Source organism: Hypanus sabinus, chromosome 6 (assembly GCF_030144855.1).
Source record: "Hypanus sabinus isolate sHypSab1 chromosome 6, sHypSab1.hap1, whole genome shotgun sequence".
NCBI classification, from domain to species: domain Eukaryota; kingdom Metazoa; phylum Chordata; class Chondrichthyes; order Myliobatiformes; family Dasyatidae; genus Hypanus; species Hypanus sabinus.
This window is the reverse complement of record NC_082711.1, coordinates 154,121,615-154,141,405: the sequence shown is the minus strand read 5'-3', so window position 1 is coordinate 154,141,405 and position 19,791 is coordinate 154,121,615. Positions and strand designations below refer to the sequence as shown.

The 19,791-nt window shown below is 37.3% G+C and overlaps 1 protein-coding gene across 3 annotated transcripts in view; it reads left to right on the top strand.

The window, feature by feature from the left end:
* tmem248 (transmembrane protein 248) overlaps positions 1-19,791 on the top strand; it is a 32,273-nt gene that overhangs the window by 1,208 nt on the left and 11,274 nt on the right. For all 3 annotated transcript variants that reach the window (XM_059973222.1, XM_059973225.1, XM_059973223.1), the window contains exons 2-4: positions 12,025-12,201; positions 15,864-16,149; positions 18,021-18,171. In XM_059973222.1, the coding sequence (XP_059829205.1) occupies positions 12,025-12,201; positions 15,864-16,149; positions 18,021-18,171 (614 nt within the window). The remainder of the gene's footprint in view (positions 1-12,024; positions 12,202-15,863; positions 16,150-18,020; positions 18,172-19,791) is intronic.

Sequence of the window (19,791 nt, the reverse complement as noted above, 5' to 3'; positions counted from 1 at the left end):
AGTTTAATTCCTGAGCAGTACAATACTTGTATTCATCTACCACTATCACTCACCTATCATTGCCATCTTGTACTTCCCCTCAACCTTTAAACTACTTCTGGCTTCTGCCCCCTTTACAGTCTTGATGAAGACTGTCGACTGTGTATTATCTATAGATCCTGTCTGACTTGCTGAGCTCCTCCAACATTTTGTGTGTGTTGCTCAAGATTTCCAGCATCTGCAGAATCTTGTGTTTAGGAATATGAATTAGAATGACAGCCATGGGAGTGTTTGAAAACTGTGGATGGTTGTTGAAAACTGAGATTTATTCATGCTCTTTTAGAGAATTGGATATCATTTTATTATCCCTGAAACATCTACAGCAATGCAGTTGACATCTAGTTAGTTTCAGAAGTGGCTCCACAAGTTATTCAGTTTAAGAACAACTTGTGAATGGGTTGGGTGTTAGACTTGACATTCATCATCAGGTGGAATATTGATGTCTGGATGTGGCTGAAAATGTCAGAAATTATTATCCATTCCTAGCATGGTTTTGAGAATGTCTTTGTGTGCCATCTTGAAATGCCTTAAACTCCAGATATTGCCTGACGTTCTTGTCATTCTTGGGCTTGTGGTTTTGGAAAGTGCTACAAGAATAGATGAGGATGTTAATTGATGTGCATTTTATGGAGGGTGCACTTTAAAACCTGTATGAACTGATGGTGGATGGGGTGCCAGTTGAACAGGCTACTTATCATAGATAAAATGGTTTTCTGGTAAACTGCAATAATCCAGGCAAGTGGATGTGATAGATCATATTTTTAATTTGTAATTTGTAGATAGTACACTATTCTACACTATTCTTGGTTGGTGCGACTGTAACAAAACCAAATTTCCTTTGGGATCAATAAAGTATGTCTCTGTAGAAAACAGTATTGGGAAGTAAGTCACTACATGATATCAATCTTCTGACTTGATCTTGTAGTTACTGTGTTGTTGGTCTTTTGAGTTTCTAGTTGGTGGTGACCCCAGGATGTTGGTAAGGATGCTAAGAGAATTTGGTTAGACCTGGTCTTGTTGAGGGTGATCATTGCCTGCCACTTAAAGTGATGTGAATGTTCTTGCTACTTACCAGCCCATGTTTTGGCATGGACTGCTTAATTTCCTGGTGAGCAATGAATGTATTTGAAAATAAGTGCACGCATCAGTGAATGTTCCAACTAAGAAGAGAAGAATTTGTAGCATGTAAAGAATTTGCGGTGTGCTGTCCTGAAGAAGGGTTTCAGCCTGAAATATTGGCTGTTTATTCACTGCCATGGAGACTGCCTGACCTGCCGAGTTCCTTTAGCATTGTTTGTGTTGCTTTAGATTTCCAGCATTTGCAGACATTCTTGAGTTTATGATTTGCCTTTTGTTCTCTAAAAAGCTTTTGATTGTTAGATCATATATGTAAAGAAATGAAAGAAGAACTTGAGCAGATTTGTCAAGTAGGGTGACAGTAGTGTCAAATTTCAATGTTCCTGGTACCAATTGAGCCACCCAGACTGCAGAGTGCCTAAGTGGGGTGGAATTTGTGCAGTGCATTTCATATAGATTCCTTGCACAATCTATAGAAGAACCGAGTTGGAAAGGAACAATACTGGGCTTCCTCTTGGGGAGTGAGGCTGGTAAGTACCTGAGATGGTAGTTGGGGAGCACTTTAGGTCCGGTGACCGCAATTCTATTAAACTTAAAATAGTTAAGGAAAAAGAACAGGTTAAGGTCCTGAACTGGAGCAAAACCAACTTTTGAGGGCATTAGAAAGGATCAAGCTGGGTACTTTTTGTAGGCAAAAGAACAGTTGTAAGTCAGAGACTTTTAAAAGGGCCTTATTTAGAGTCCAGGGACAGCACCTTCCTGTTAGTCTTCGGGCATTCCTATTATGATGAGAAATGTCAAGGCTCTGGTCAGGGAAAAGGAGGAAATGTACTTTTAGGCAGAATATAAATGATTATAAGAGAGCAGGATTTAGAGGGAAATCAGAAAGGGGAAAAGAGAATATGTAATAGATTTGGCAGGGAGAGTTGAAGATAATTCCAAAAGATTGTTCAGTTATATTAACAGTAAAAGAAGCTAGGTCCTCTTACAGACCATCAGGGCCATCTATGTATGAAGCTGTGTAAGATGGCCAGGATTTCAATACCAATTTTCTTTTTAATGTTTACTAAGGAGAATATAATTGATGCCAGAGAAAGGTGATGAATATTGAGGTCTTGGAACATGTGCATCATGAGTATGGAGGTATTTGCAGCCTTGAGGGACATTAAGCTGGGAAAATCCTGAGAATCTGACAGAGTGTACCACTGCACCATATGGGAGGCCAAGGAAGAAATTGCAGAGATCATAGATTGCGTCATCATTAGCCACTGGTGAAGTTCCAGAAGACTGGACTTTGGCTAGTACAGGCATGGGCAAACTACGGCCCGCGGGCCATATGCGGCCCGTTAAGCTTTTTAACCCGGCCCGCAGAACTTGATGAAATTATATTAATAAACCTTGTTAACGTTTCTTCCCCGCAATTCTGGCGTTTTCCCAATAGATGACGCACTCTATATACATTTGTGGCGACCCATTTCCTGGCACATCCGAACCGGCTCACAATTAGCCAGCGTTCCGGCTAAGGGAGATAGCCTGCGGGGATTTGTGAGCACAGAGCTTTGGAGCCTCTGCGCCACGGGGGGGGGGGGGGGGGCAGGTTGAGGGAGGCGTAAAAGTGAGGCTGGGGATTTCGAAAAAAGTTTTTTTTCTTCGACTGCAGTTACCGACTCCGTGTCGTAATTTTAGCGCTGCATGTAGCACACCGCTACACATTGACATTTGTTGAGGTGCAGTGTATTACTCCACATTTGCGCTTTACTCTTTGTTCGGCTCGACCTATTTGTGTGAACAGGCGTTCAGCGTCATGAACATCAACAAAGCCAGCCACAGATCCAAGTTAACTGACCAACACCTCAGATCCATCCTGAGAATCGCCACAACAAAACTAAATCCAGACTTTGATGTGCTGGCTAAAAAGGAAGACCAACAACACTGTTCCCACTGAAATTAAAAATAAGTTTCTTCGTTGTGTTATGTAAAAAATGCATTTGAAAATATTTTTTTCAATAAGCCTTACATGTTACATGTCATTTCTGTTAAGCGATGGACATGAGTAGTGCGCAGGTGCACGTACGTTCTCAAAATAAAAAATGCGCTCCAGATCAAATAACGCGCTCCACATACTGGTGCGCTCTCACTGTTCTGTCATTGTGCGGGTCGTTGTTGAGTTTTGGCATGGGGACAATTGAATAAGAAGGAGCAGGACAAGTAGACCTGCATCTCCTACCGTTTTAGAAATAAAGACAGTCAGGAGGAGAGTGATGATGATAATATCTTGAAGGATAACAGAATCTTCAGTGCTTTAAAATAATAACTGTTACTATTAAAAAAGCTGTATTTTATTCATTTAATTTTCAGTGTTTTAAAAGTCATTTCAATAAATAGCTAAATACCATGGGACTTCAAAGACAGATATTTTGTTGTAATGCATTTGTTCATTTTCAATTGAAATTAAAGCACATGTTTTCTACATATCCCATGATATTTTATTTTCTCTTATGAGGTGTATTACCAAAACACTCCGTCCATCTGCTCCTGGTCCGGCCCCCCCTGTCAAATTTTAGAACCCTTTGTGGCCCTCAAGTCAAAAAGTTTGCCCACCCCTGGGCTAGTAGAACCTTTGATGCAGAATTGATTCCGATGGGAAGCAGAGGGTGTTGTTTGAAAGTCTTTTCTCTGACTAGAGCCATGTGCCTGACAGGATGCCCCAGGGTCAGTCTTGAGACCTTTTTATTATAATGTGAATGTACATATTGTTGATAAAGAAGCAGGTTGCAATGAATTTCAAAGATCTTGATTAGTTAGGGAGAGATCCTCTGAAATGGCTAATAATGTATTTCACTTAGATAAGTGTGAGGTAATGCACTTTGTACTTTTAAACCAGGGTAGGACTTGTACAGTGAATAGCCAGGCACTGACAAGTGTTGTGTGGAGCCCAAGTGCATATTCACTGGATGGGCTGTGCAAACAGGCAGGATGGTGATGGTTGCTGAGTGCTCAGATTTCCTCTTGTATCTCAAAGGTGCTGGCCTTGATTAGTTAAGGTATCAAGTTCAGGAGTAGGGACATTTTGCGGTAGTTAAAGAAGTTGGTGATACTGTGGTGTATTGTGTACGGTTTTAGTCACCCTGTTACAGGAAAGACATTGTCAAGCTGAAAAGGGTACAGATGAGATTTGAGGATGCTACCTGGACTAGGAGGCTTGAATTATAGGGAGGCCTTGGCCATGCTGGATCTCTGTTCGTTGCAGTGAAGGAGAATGTGAAGTAACCTCAAGTTTATAAAATTGTGAGGGATATGGTTAAGTTTTTTTTTAATCCCCAGGGTAGGGGAGTCCAAAACAAGAGGGGAGAGATTCTAGAGACTTAAGAGGGCAGTGAGGAGCTGCCAGAAGAAATAGTGGAGGCAGATACAATTGCAACACTTGAAGGGGATTTGGATATGTACATTGAGGGCAAGAGCTTACAAGGTTATGGGTGTAACACAGGCAGCTGGGACAAGCAGGGACGATGCTGTAGTTGGCATGGGCCAGTTGGGCCAAACACCAGTTTCAATGCTGCATTGCTCTATGACTCTTTATTTTGCCATGTAATTTAGGGGTTTCAATAGTGTGCAAGTTCCGTACTTCGAATGCTCAAATTTATCATGTTATCATGAATAACCAGGATTGTGTGGCTTTTGTCTGAATAGTTTAATTTGCTATGAGTATGATTATCAGTCTGTTTTAAAATTTGTAATATTCATTTCTTTTAATCAAATACAGACATTTAGCATCAGATTTATCCAACATTGACACATTAATTTACATTAATTTGAGAACTTGGAGTTGGAGAAATGCAACAAGAAAACAGGACCTATATTAATCCCACATACTACATTAATCCTCCCTGGAATATACCGCTCATGTACATAGTTGTTGCAATTTAGAGTGATGTATTTACTTACCAACACCTACATCTTTGAGCTATGAGAGGAAACCTTAGCATCGGGAGGAAACCCAGGTGCTAACATGGAGAATTTGCAACTACGCACAGATGGTTTCCAAGGTCAGGATTGAACCCAGCTCTTTGACAGTGTGAGGTAGCTGGCTCATCTTCCTAAACTGGAATCTTTGCCTTAATGTTTTCAGTAATTCAGTGTTTGTGTATCATTGCTAGGATTGTAAAATTTCAATAACCTTTCAACCAAACTTCTTATTGCTACCAGATTGGTTGTATTTTACATTATTGCTGATATAATGTAAGCTACAGATTGGTGCCTCTTTTGAATTTACAGGAATAATAGGATATTTCTGTACTTTTGATTTCATTTTAATATGTGAAATAGAATAGGCATAGGCCATTTGTCCCCTCATGGCTGATTCACTATTCAGTAAGATTGTGGTTGATCTTTTGCCCATATCTATGATTTGATTAATATATAATCATGTATTGATTTTTGACTTGAATATAGAGTTGTAGTGAGGCACAAAGTGCATGCTAACCACTTGAGTACCTGTCTATATTAGTCCCATTTTCCAGTACTTGGTTATGCTTTGGTAGTTAAGTTGCTTAACTACATACTTAGATACTTGGTATTTGCATTCCAGATTCTATCCACCCTCTATGAAGCTTACTGTTTTAAACTTCCAACTACTTTCTTTTAAACTTGGGCTTTTTGTTTTTATATATGCATGCTATGGGGAAAATTTCTCGCTTTCATTTCTAAGGAAACCAAAACTAGTTTATCCAGTTTCTCCTTTCTAACTGAATTGCTCCATCCCAGGCAGTGTTCACTAATGTAGTCATCTTATAACGTGGCAACCAGAACAGCACAGGGAATCTTGCACTCCATATTTGTAAGACCAAAGAACTGAGTGTGGACTTCATAAAGGTTAAGAAGAGGGAAAGCACACCAGTTGTAGAGGGATCAGAAGTGGAAAGAGTGAACAATTTCAAGTTCCTGGGTGTTAATATCGCAGTGGATCTAACCTGGACCCAACATATTGATGCAGCTGCACAAGAGAAGGCATGACAGTGGTGATATTTCATCAGGAGTTTGAGAAGATTTGGCACATCACCAAAAACACTAAAATTTCTACAGATATGCTGTGGAGAGCATTCTAATTGGCTGCATCACTGTCTGGTGTAGAGGGAGTCGACTGCACAGGATCAGAGAGTTGTAAATTTAGTCAGCTTCTTCATGAGCATTAGCCTCCATACTGTCCAGTACATCTTCAAGGAGCAATGCCTCAATGGTGGCATCCATCATTGAGGATATCCCTCACCCAGGTCATACCCTGTTCTCATTGCTACCATCAGAAGCCTTAAAGCACACACTCAATTCCAGAATAGCTTCTTCCCCTTGCCATCTGATTTCAGAATAGATATTGAACCCTGGAGCAATATCTTGCTGCTTTTTTTATTTCTATTTTTGTACTAATTTAAATTAATTATGTAATATACATATACTTACTGTAATTAAGGTTTTTCTCTATTATTATGTATTGCATCGTACTGCTCCTGCAAAGTCAACGAATTTCACAACAAATGCCAGTGATTCTAAACCTGATTCTGTTTCCTGCATTGACCTACCCAATGTCATATAAAGTTGACATTTAACCTCCCAGTAATGAGAGATCCTTATTTGCCTGTGCTGTCCTCTTCATTTACCCATGGAAATTGTACACCAAGGTCCATCCATATGTCAATATCTCTGGGTGCTGCCATTTATTTTGTGCAGCTCAGTCTTATTAGTCCATCCAAAATGAATTGCCTCACGTTTATCAGAATTAAAATTCAATTGCCTATTTTAACAACTCATGGTATAGGCTTGTAGCTTAAGATTCCCTTTGTCACTGCCACTAGCATCATCAATTTTTGTGTAATTTTTGAGCATACTGATCATACTTCCGGCATTTTGTGGATACTTTATAACAGTGTGCCTTAGCACTGATCCCTGTACTGTTGGCTTCCAGTCACATAATCCTGCACCATTACTGTCTGCCTCCTTCTATGAAGCCAATTTTGGATTTGATTTGCTTAGTTTCTCTTGGGCTGTTAAAAGTCGAATCTGAATAAAACTCGGGAGACCAGCTACTTACTGTTACAACAGTTTACTGTGCACCCTCCTGCAGGAGTTTGAGACCCAGTTGTCAAAGGAAAGGCACGTAAGTACTGCAACCATCCGACAAGTGGACCCACTTAGTCAGGTTATAGCTATATATTTATACATATTATGTCCCATACATTACTGTTGCAGATGTTAGTAGAACTGGTACTCCTACCAAATCTGTTGGTGGATAAGAGATAAGAGTCCTAATGAAGAGTCTCGGCCCGAAACATCGACGTTGCTTCTCCTTATAGATGTTGCCTGGCCTGCTGTGTTCCACCAGCATTTTGTGTGTGTTGTTACAGATAAGAGAGTTTGTTAAATCAAGGTTTTAATTACAGATGGATGTACTGTCCAGTTCTCATTAGTTATTCCCTTTACAAGGCCGAAACTTAATTACAGATGTTCATTCCTGTCCATATCAGTAAGTCCTCCTCCCCTTACTCAAACGAGGGTATAATGTATAATGTTATCAACTCTCGATGTCTCTCTCTGCATACCAAGAGAGAACTAGTATAAGCTGTTTTTTTTAGCTAACTGCTGAAGACTGAGTTTACTGCAGTTCAAAAATTCCTATTCAGTCTCAATTATTCTTTTAGCCAGAGGTTGCATAAGTTCAAAATGTTTTTTTTATATCAATTCCTTAGGGCTCAAGCTTTTAGACCAGCTCCCATGTGGGGCCTTGTCAAAGGCCTACTGATGTCTACCACAGCCACTGCACTGCCCTCGTTAAAAGCTCTGTGGGGGAAAAATAATCAAGTTCATTGTAAAACCATGAGTTATCACATTTTCCTTTTTCCAGTTGTCTGGCACCTCAGAAAATCTCTCTAGGGACTTAACAATTTGCACTCTTGCCTCCTGATTGCAGCCTGGGATGCATTTTTTTTATGCCATCGCAGACTTCAATGGCTGGGCCTTTATTTTGATTTCCCTATTCTTGTTTCCCTCGTATTCCTCCTTTCCTTACCTGCCCATCACCTCCCTCTGGTGCTCTTCCTCCTTCCCTTTTTCAACAGTCGTTTGTCCTCTTCTATCAGATTTCCCCTTCAAAAGCCCTTTATTTCTTTCACCAGTCAACTTTCCAGCTCTTTACTTCACCTCTCCCGCGCCACCTTGAACTACTTCCTCTCCTACTGCCCACCTTCCTTTCCAGTCCTGAAGAAGGGTCTCAGCCGTAGGTGTCAACTGTTTGCTTTTTTCCATACGTGCTGGCCCTCTGAGTTCTTGCAGCATTTTGTGTGTGTTTCTTTGGATTTTTAGCATCTGCAGTTTTGATTTGATTCTCTTCTCTGGTTCTCAATATACCAGGTAGTGGAAACCCAAATTCTTCCATCTCCTTTGTCAAAATCCATAAGAATCTGGCTATCTCTCAATGTGCACTTAACCTCAAGAAAATATAGGCCCAGGGTACTGATTTCTCCATGAAGAACAAATGCTTATCTCAAGAATCAACATGGTGAACATTTGTGCACTCTCACACACAAATATATCATTGGGTAAGGATGATGGATCTGTACTTTACATTTCAGTGTGTCTCTCAAAAAAGATTTTAAAAAGCCCCTCAGGATCCCATGGTTGCATGCACTTAGTCTTCATGTCAGCAGTATGGGCACTGCCACTTGCTTACTTTGAACTTTTGGAATCCGAGAGTAGATTGTTGAAAATCAGAAATAGCAGATAATACTGGAACCTTAGAAAGAAAAAAAATACCTGCAGAGACTGACAGAGTTGATGCTCCAACTTGTTGATCTTGCATTTTCAATGAATGACCCCCAGTGCAAAAGATTTGGGTAGTCCTTCCCTCTGTTAGACTGCAGATCACCCTTGGGCAAGGTGCAATACCTGTTTAGTCCTCCTGATCAGGGTCAGGTGGTGGAGTGTCATATGGCTGGAGCATATCACAAGACCTGATTCTGTGAGCTTGGATGCTAGTATCTATAATGGCTGAGCTCACCTGCCTTGTAAAGACACTGGCTAGAAGAAGGCAATGACAAAATACTTGTGTAGAAAAACTTGCTGAGAACAATCATGGTCATGGAATGACTATGATCGCCCATGTCATACGACATGACACGTAATGAACAAACAAAATAGATTGCTGCCTAGTTGGAGTTGCACACCCTGTAGGAAGGAGTTATTGTGCTCTCCTTAATCATAATTTTGTAAAGATTGTTTACTTGTGCAATTTTCAATATTTGTTTTTACATTATCAATTTCTACTTGATTGCTTATTTTATGTTGAAGGATTGGACTAATTTTGTTTTAGATTTATGCCCACTGTTTTAATTTCATGCAATAATATCAAGGTTCATCTCTTACCTTCAGGGTTCACATTCAAATTAAATCATGATAGATAAGACAGCAGGAAGTTTTTACAGTTTTTTGTAAGTCTACCATGCAAAACAAGTTCAAGACTTGATGCAGGAGTTGCCTGAAGTGCAAAGCTGTCTGTAATCTGACAAATGCGGTTCTCTATCTTTTGTAATGATTTTCAAATGCCTTCTCTTAAGTGAACCTTTATTCATTAAAATATGTTGTAACTTTCCTTGTTATTTTTTTCCTCCCTTGATACCAATTTATGAATCAGCGAAAATCTTTTACTGTTCATTTTCTTTCAGAATTTTAAAAACTTGATTTATTTACAGAGTAACATCCCTTTAAGTACATCCATAATTTCAATTTCTCATCCCTTTTGTCGTGATTCATTGGTTCTAATATCCTATCTCAGTGGTTTTGGAAGGAATTTTAGGGCAAAGTAACTGAATACAAAGTTATTAATGGAGTGTTTGTAAGGAGCTAGAATTGGATAAAAGTTTTTAAATATTTGTAGGGCTGGAGGAAATTACAGAAATAAGAGAATTTGAAAACAAGATTTAAATTTGTTGTCAGAGATGGAGTGAGTGTGGGTCAGGAAGGAGGGGAATGATGGATAAGCAGAACTTGGTGCAAAAGAACCATGAGCAGCTGTGTTTTGACAGATGTGGTTTTATATAGAGCTTTAGCCTGGCCTGGAGCATTCTGGGAAGATATAAGGTCATCTGGACATTTGGAAGAAGCATTAAGTTAGTATTTTCTATGAATGCCAGCAGTGAGTAATCATTGCTTTCACTCCCAAGACTTTACCCAAGTTTTGTGCTAATATTGACTGCAGATCTGAATATTAAGGGATCAGAAATACTGGATTTTGCATGGTCTGCTTTACAGCAAGCTTAGCATTATATTTCTGATATCAGATGTTGTAACGGTCATTGCACAAAGCTTTTCTTTTAATATCCTGTTTCCTGCAGTCTTTTGATATTTATCCGGCTGAGCAAAACTGAAAACAAATTTCTGTGTCTTTGTGTCTGTGCTTTGACTAACAATGGAAAGGAAATGTTACTTTTATGGCAATTGTGAACAATATAGATGGCCTATTGAGCACAATCTTGCTAAGTTTAGATGACAAAGAAGGATAGAAACAAAGATTGAAGTATGTATTTCTGTTGATGGATTATCAAAACTGCACCTTGGGATCAAACTTCACATGATGTCAAACTTCAGGTTCTCAGTCTGCAACATACATAATGCTAGAGGAATTCAGTGGGTCAGATAGGATCTGAAGGAGGAAAACAATTGTTGACATTTCAGGTAAAATCCCTGGAGCAATTTCCCTCTCCCGCCCCCCCCCCCAAAGCAGTTCCATAAAAGCAAATTGTATTCTGGATTTCAATTTTTTTGGTAGTTCAATTTTTTTGAGTTCTGCGGACAAATTTCTGTTGTCCAAGCTGCTATAACACATGGATCAGGTTAAGTATTGAGAATTTTACAAATCCTCTGGCAATGATTTGGTTTGGGATTAGCTGTAGTTGGTTTGAATGAAATCCAAACAGATTACTATTGTAGCCTGGCAAAAAAGAAACACAAGTAATGTCATAATTTGCAAAGCATATTTACATTTTAATAACATCTACTTCCTGCATGTGTCTATTGTTGCGTTCTACCTGCTGGTCCTGTTTTTTTAGTTCTTGTTTGGTATCCAGTTAAGAATAATACTAGGTGAACAACATATTTTTCTCTGTAGCTGAAATGTTTTAAGGAAAATAATCTTGTTTTTTTTTTTGGTGAATTCCTTGGGGTGAAGAAGCTATCTGGTTATTTTCCATTGCTCATTTTTGATGCACTGATCTCTCCTGAATTCCTTCTGACAATCAACAGTTAAAACTTGAATAAAATATCATTATCTCTGCTTGAAATTTTTTAAGCTATTGTATTCACAAACTTAAATTGTTGGTATTTTTATTGTGTGAATTGGTCATTATATTGGACAGCAACTATATTAATGCACATCATTTTCTGTTAATTGTCTTTTTAGCTGTTATCTATAGGAAAGCAAAGGATTAGTAATCTTTTGCCTTGAAAAGGAATACAGGTATTCATTTTAATTGTGTGTATTGAAGTGAAGATTCTTTTGATGAAGTCTTGTTGTTCAGATTTTCCACATTTTGAAAGTGCCTTTAATTAGACCTCTAATTAAAGCAGGTCTAATTAAAGCAGTTCCATAAAGCAGTTGCTTTTATGGAACTGCTAACTGTTTGAAATTCTTGATCTATGAAAATTGGATGCCTATCAATATTTATATGCATTCCAGAAATTTCCACCTCTCATTCCATACCTAAAGTTTGCTGCTCCCTTTGGTTCTCTCCCTTGTACCTTAAATAAACCTGACCAGTATTTGCTGATTTTAAAAATAATGTATTTTACGATATCCCATATATTACCTCCTGGCTGTCATGCTGATAATCCTGTCAATTCTTGTCATGAATTTATTCTGTCTTGTAGGTTTACTTAACTGGAACCATGCTTATTGTCCATCCACTGGAGAATTTGAAGGTGTACGTCAGCAGCCGTCCTCCCCTTGTGGTGTTTATGATCAGTGTCAGTGCTATGGCCATAGCTTTTTTGACACTGGGATACTTCTTTAAAATAAAAGAAATCAAGTCTCCAGAGATGACTGAGGTAGTTTGTCTTCTATTCTCCCACTTATTGCTTGGAAATAAAATGTATATTTCAAAAAAAGTCAGATTGATTTTTTTTTACAAGATTTCTAGCACCAATTCATAAAGACTAGATTAGAGAGCAATTTTACTTCAAAATCCATTTTATAGGGTGCGGATGATGGAGAGGAAAGAAGTTCAAACTGTCAAAATTTGCATTTATATACATAAACAATATGTGTAATAATTTTTAGTTTGTTAGTAGTATCTGCCTATAATTTTATAGACAACAAACAAAATTAATAGCAGTAATTATAAATAAGGTTTTAAAACAAACAATTGTCATGCTTATGGCAAATGTTTTTTTTAGAACAGAACCCTATCTTTCATACCACTATTTTCAAACCAGACAAAATATTATTTGAGTCAAAATTTGACAAAAGTAAAGTTGACAGTAGACTTGTTTTGAATGAAAATGGTTGGCTATTAGTATATAATTAGTTATAGCATGAAACAGTGACTCTGTGAAATGTCATGAACCTACTACATGGCATTGTATGTTGTAGCTGTGGAGTTTACAAACAGGATGGTCCCAAATGGGGGAAAATACTTCGGAAACTGTGCACTCATATGAGGATACAGGATGTTACCTTGTTTGGAGGGCATGGGCAATAATCAGAGGTTGGACGAATGTGAGCTCTTTCTCCATGATGTTAACCTGTTCTACCTTTGTCTCCATTAATATGCTAGTGTATCATTTTACCTGTCTTCTTTTGACGGCGATGTTAATGCATTTGTTGTTATCCCTTGTTTTGCCATCCAAAAATGGCTACCAAGTTTCTAGTTACATTTCTAGCTACCAAGTTACATTCCTGCCTTTACTAACCAATGAAGTGTTACCTTTTCCTTTACAAAGTTTGTCTTTGTTTTCAAATCCCTTTGTTCTGGTTTCTCTGCCTCCCTGTCTTTGTAATCTCCTGCAGACTTACAGTACAGTTCTGCTATCTTGGTCATCCTCAAAGCTGATTGGTTCATAGTGGGTGATCATACTGTAATCTGTGATAATATTTCTATAAGCACTGTTTAATTTTGTATGGTAATGTCTATGTGAAGTACCCCTAGGGGACTTTCCTAAATGAGCATGTTATCTGCAGATAATCTTCAATGTGCTAAGTTTTTGGGGGTCGTCACGTGATGATGTAGGATCGAGACGTGGAATTCCAGCTCTCCTGTAAAAAAGAAAACAGTAAAATAATATTTAAGTGAAGAAAAGTTAGTAAATACGTTTTAAAAATTACTTATAAACTACTCAGGATTGTCTTAAGATATGTCTCCTAAACAGAAACAGAAGAAAACTACTACTTTGAAGACAACACAAGTTGGAAAAGAATCAAGGCCGGCCGCCATGAAAGAGCATCGGGCTCAAGTGCATTTTACCTCCGGCGATACAGAACAGGAAACTTGGACAACATCAACCGTTTCCAAAAAAAAAGCAACAGGAATTGTGTATGTGTGAAGGAAGGGGCATGCGCAAACACGAGCAATCCAAACTACAAATCCCAGCTATGATCGGAACTGAAAGTGAATATGAGGTGGAATCGGATTCTCTGGATAAATCAGACGAAGATGTAGAGACAAACAAAGAAGACATTGAAGATATTGGAGACATAAAAAAAACTTTGGTGCAAATAATGCATGAATTAAAAGCATTAAAAGTAATTTAAAAAGATATTAAAAATATGATTATGTTTGATAAAATGATGAAAAGACAGGACAAAATGGAAAAGAAAATTAAAAACTTGGAAGAGACAACGGGAGACACCATTGATAGAGTGAATAAAATGGAAGATAATATTTCTGCCTGGACATCAGAAAGAAAATGGTTGTTGGAAAAAGTGGATGTACTTGAAAATTTTAGCAGAAAAAATAATATTAAGATTGTTGGATTTAAAGAAGGTATAGAGGGAGAGGATCCAATAAATTTTTTTCAAAAATGGATTCCGGAAATTTTGGAAATGGAAGAAGGAACCCAGTTAATTGAAATTGAAAGGGCTCACAGAGCCTTAAGATCAAGACCTCAAGTTGATCAAAACCCGCGATTAATGTTGATAAAATGCTTAAGATATCAAGATAAAGAAAAGATCCTGAAGGCAGCTGCCCAACGTGTCAGAAAGAGAAACGGGCCATTGATGATAGAAGGGAAAACAGTTCTTTTCTATCCTGATATAAGTTATGACTTTTTGAAAAGAAAGAAGGAATTTAACCCAGCGAAAAAAGTTTTATGGGAAAAGGGTTATAAATTTATATTGCGCCACCCGGCAACCCTGATAATTTTTTTGGATGACAGAAAAAGAAGATCTTTTACTGATTTTCGGGATGCGGAGGAATTTGCACAAGAACTCCCAAATATTCGCTAACCACAGCCAAAGGTTTAAAAGTGAAACGGATTAAAGATGAAGACAGGGACAGTGAATGGAGTTGATGGATGTTTAAGGACAGAGGAATATTTAAGTATATTCTTAATTATTTGATACGGGGGGAGAAAGGTAAAAATTTGTGAAATATTAATCGAGAGTAGTGATATTTTTTCTTATATATACTTTTTTATGTTACGGGGGAGCGGGGGGAACTTAGGATCGATTGCTACGGGATTCACGTGTATAATCATGGCAATTGCCATGACCCGTACAACGGAGGGGGTAATGTGTTTTTTTTATTCACAACATTGGTATTTTGTTATTTTTTTTCTTTGTAATCTATTTTTCTTTAATCTTTCTTTCTTTGTCTGGACAATTGGGGGGTGGGGGGGGGAGACACATAGCAACACAGAGAATTTTAAGAAGATTCCCCGAAGTACTACGAAAGTTGAAAAGTTAGGTATTACAATAGACCGGAGTAACCCTGTTAAAAATAATGACTAATTTACTGAATTTTTTAAGTTTTAATGTTAATGGGCTTAATGGACCAGTGAAAAGAAAAATAATTTTAACATACATTAAGAAAATGATGATATAGCTTTTAGCTGCATTCCACTTGAAAAAATTACTTATAATTTAAGACATAAATATGAAATATTTCTGAAAAATTGGGGCCCTTATTTACAAAAGTTAGGATTAAATATGTAGGTGCTCCAAACATAAAATTATTGGTTATTTGGGGAAAGAAATAAATATATATACTAAAGCTATTATGAACTCCATGGAGCATGTGGGGATCTTCCGATATCCAGGCATTCTTTCTTTCTTTTTTTTTCTCTCTTTTTAATTTCTCTTTCTACAGGGATATGTTGGGGGAAGGGGTTAAGGGGAGGAGGGAAGGGTTGATAATTTTGTTTACCTTCTGTAACCATTTGAAAATTCAATAAAAAAAATTATTTAAAAAAGTGTGTTAAGTTTTTATGACGGATATTCATTCGGTATGCTCATAGGTATATACATCCTGCTTCCATAGATCAAAAAAGTGTCGACTTAGGCTGTGAGCTTCTCTGTTGGGAACCAGGATTGAGATCCTGTCTTCCCTGTGCTGGGAACTTGATGTGTCCCTGATGACAGATTGTTTCACCGTGACTGCAGGTCAATAAAAATAGATCAAAATTCATTTGGTTAATGCCAAGGTAAAGATTAAAGTTTAATTTTGAAAGGGAAAACATTACAAAATCATAAGCATGTTTTTGTTTCTTGTTAGGACTGGAACACTTTTTTGTTGAAATTTAATGATCTGGACTTGTGCATATCTGAGAATGAAACATTAAAGCACCTCATTAATGAAACCACCACCCCAGAGAGCACAGTAACAAGTGGACAAATGCGAAGTTCCACTCAATCCCCCCAACTTCTGGATGATCCTGGACCAATAAATATTTCTGTTGCAATAACGCTCACACTGGATCCTTTAAAACCTTTTGGTGGATACTCACGGAATATTACACATCTTAGTGCAACTATCTTTGGACATCAAATTGGACTGACAGGTAAAATGATTAAAATTAGTAGGATAATTCTTTCTGATTCATTGTGTCATTTTTTTTATAGCAGCCTAAGTGTGTTAAGGTTTTTAGATTAATTTGCAAATAACTTACAATTCTGCCTCCTTTATAAAAACTAACAAATAGACTTTTTACTTTTAAGTTAATTACGGTCTAGTTTTTGATTTGTATGATTCAATGTACAAAATTGTGCAAACAAATAACTTGATGCCCTATATTTTATTTACTGTCATTTTAATTATTAAATAAATTATTTTTTGATTCTAAAATTGTTTCTGTCCCAGAAGTTCCACCACTAAGACCAAGGTGAGTAGCCTGTGAATTTGCATGGCAGTTTTCAATTGTTTCGATCTTTTGTACAGGAAAAATAACATCTAATGAAATGCTTTTGTATTTCCTGAGGAAATAAAGACATTACTACTGGCAATGCAGATATAAATACTTAGTGAAATGTGCTTAAGGATTGAAATTGTAGTTTATTTTCAGAATCTTTGAAACAGGGATACAAAAAATTACTGCTTAAAATTTGATATATGCTATAAATTCAATGAAATGCGTGTTTGGCTAATAGCTATAGAAGCATTGTTATGTACAGTAAAGTTGTGTCGCAATGCTTCTGTCAGAGCATTCCAAAACATACAGCGGTTCCACTCTTGTCCTATAGAGCAGATTTATTTGCTTTCTCATCTGTTGCCCTTTCCCAGACTGATACATGTACTGATAATGTTCAGGTAAATCAACAGAAATTGCTGATGGTACTTACAGTTAAGGTAGCATCTGTTGCTAGAAGATTTCAAGTCAAGGCAGAATTGTAAAACTAAAAAGTATTTTAACTTGCAGAGAAGGGGAGGCATGGTGAACACAAGAAAGTAGGAGCTGGCATAGGCCACTTGGCCTCTCAAGCCTGCCCCACCATTCAGTGTGATCATAGCTGATCATTGCTGGCCTTAACTCCTTATCACAAACCTTAATGCCTTGACCTTTCCAATATATACCCATTTCTACCTTAAAATTTATATCCAATGATCTGGTCTTCACTACCTTTGGGACAAAGAATTGCAGAGATTGACTAACCTTGTGAGACAGCTATCATACACCTCAGCTTTAAATGATTTGTCCTTTATTTTGTCGCTGTGTGTCTCACACTAGTGGAAATATCTCAACATCTATTCTGCTCAAGTTTCTTTAAGATCTGTTATGTTATAGGGGATTGCCAATGATTGACTGGAGACCCTGGTTCTCTGGTTGACAAAATTGCTTTCAGTTTGTTAGTTTTATGTACAAGTCCCAAAGTCTATCTCATTACTTGCCCTTCTTCATGACTTGCATTACTTTTGGCCTTCTCAAATGGAGTTGAGTGAAATGAATGGATTGACAAAAATTAGAGTAAATCCCTGAAATTTTAATTTTTAAAATATTTTTTGGCAGTGATGTTTTTTAATCACTTTTGTTTTAATGGAAAACTTAATTGCAACAACATCACGGGTACAATGTCATCTAAGCAGATTTTTAAAGGTGTGTCAAGGGCCTTGTATTGCTTTGCAATTACAGGTTTTCTTTCAAGTTTGTAAACATTGAGCATTAATTGCATTCTTTATGGTATACCTTGTTACACTCTTCAAGTACACTTAACTAACCTACATTAGGCAGTTTTATTCCCATTCTTGTACCCCATAAAAGGAACAAATATATTTAATATTTACAAGTATTAAATGTCTCCCATCATACTTTATTTTAATTGAAGTCATAACAGTTTTGCACTTTTGACTTCAGTGCATTTTCACTTGGGGAAAACAACTGGTACATGGCAGGCCTTTGAGTAATTTAAAACAAAATGTGCTGTGGTTATTTTGTAGGACGAGAAGCACATGAAGAAATGAATATCACATTCACACTACCGACTTCCTGGAATTTAGATGAATGTGTACTCCACAACCACTGTGAGCAGATGGTTTATACTACATGTATGACCATCACTGCTGCAACTAATGTTTTTCCTGTCACAGTGTGAGTATTATTCTCTGGTGGGTCAATGGTAACATAATAGAAATTATGTTCTATGTGTATTGTTTTGAAATGTGAAGAATACTCCTGTGAAAAATTACATATGTGTGGATTATGAACTTTTGAGAAAACTTGCAGTAGCAGTTAATATAGTCTTTATTGCTAAGTTTATCCATACTTGATGATTCACTTGAAGGGGATAAGCATTCAGTTTGTCCAAGTTTAAATTGTGATTGTGATGCTTCTTGTCATTATCTGATAGTCCATGGTTTTCTTTGAGGAAATTCAAATTTCTGCATTGAAAAGCCTTTGGATTTAGCAGTCTCCCAAACTATAGCGGAGTTGACAAGTCTTAATGCAGCTGTAAAGATTCAGAATCCGGTTTAATATTGCTGACATAAATAGTGCATAAGGAGGAAAAAAATAATGAGGTAGTGTTCATGGATTCATTGTCTATTCAGAAATCTGGTGATGGGGAAGAAGCTGTTCCTGAAACATTGGCTCCTGTATCAACTCTTTTTAGGGTAGCAATGAGAAGACGCCATGTCCTGGGTGATGGGGGTCCTTAATGATGGATGCCACCTTTTTGCGGCATCTGCTTTTGAAGGTGTCCTGGGTGCTGGGGAGTCTGGCTCAGCTAGCTGAGTTTGCAACTTCCTGCTGCCTTTTCTGATCCTGTGAACTGGCCCCTTCAGTGATGCAACCAGTTAGAAAACTGTCCATGGTATACATGGTGACATACCAATTTGCAAGTGTATTTGATGACATACCAATTTTCCTCAAGCTCCTAGTGAAATACAGCTGCCATCGTGCCTTCTTTGTAATTGTATCAATATGTTGGGCCCAGTAGATATATCTTGAGAGATGGTTGATAACTAGGAACTTGAAACTGCTCACTTTTTCCGTTTCTGATCCCTTGATGTGGACTGGTATAGTTATTAAAGCAACTCTCTGTACTTAGAATATAGGAGATCCCTGGATTAATTATGTTGTAATTAGTTCAGTTCTCTCCAAATATTTTGTTTCATGAAATTTTGACACAATAAATATGTCCAATAAATTAGATAAAGCAAAATCTCAAGTGTTTCAGTAAGTCTATTAAATGGTCTATACAATTTGTATGATACAATATGCTGATAATGTTAATCCAAATTTGTGCATTCTTGAGTTATATTTTGAGGCATTTTGCAGTGCTTGTAACTGAGCTATATCTTTTTTCCTAAAAGTTGTTTGAAATGATTTTATTGTAAAGGTTTCTTTATTTTCATAATTTATTTTCATAATATGTCTTCCTCAGCTGGTAATTTGCATGACTTTCTGATTTTCAGATACATTCCTTGATGTACAAATAGGATGTGTTCCTGGAAATAATTTCCATAAACAGTTTTGTAAATCAAAGACTGCTGTGTATTTTGAGAATTTTGGTGCAGTGTAATCCTGTGGAAAGAGAAAATAATGAAAATTCATCAACTGAACATCTGTAAACTGAGTAAATCCCAGGCTGCCTCTTGTTTCTCTTTTAAGGAAAATATTTTCTTAATAATTATTAACAGTTTGATGTGTAGAGCATTGAACTTGGCTAAGCATCTTAATGCACATGTTGAATGCATTTTACAAATCTGA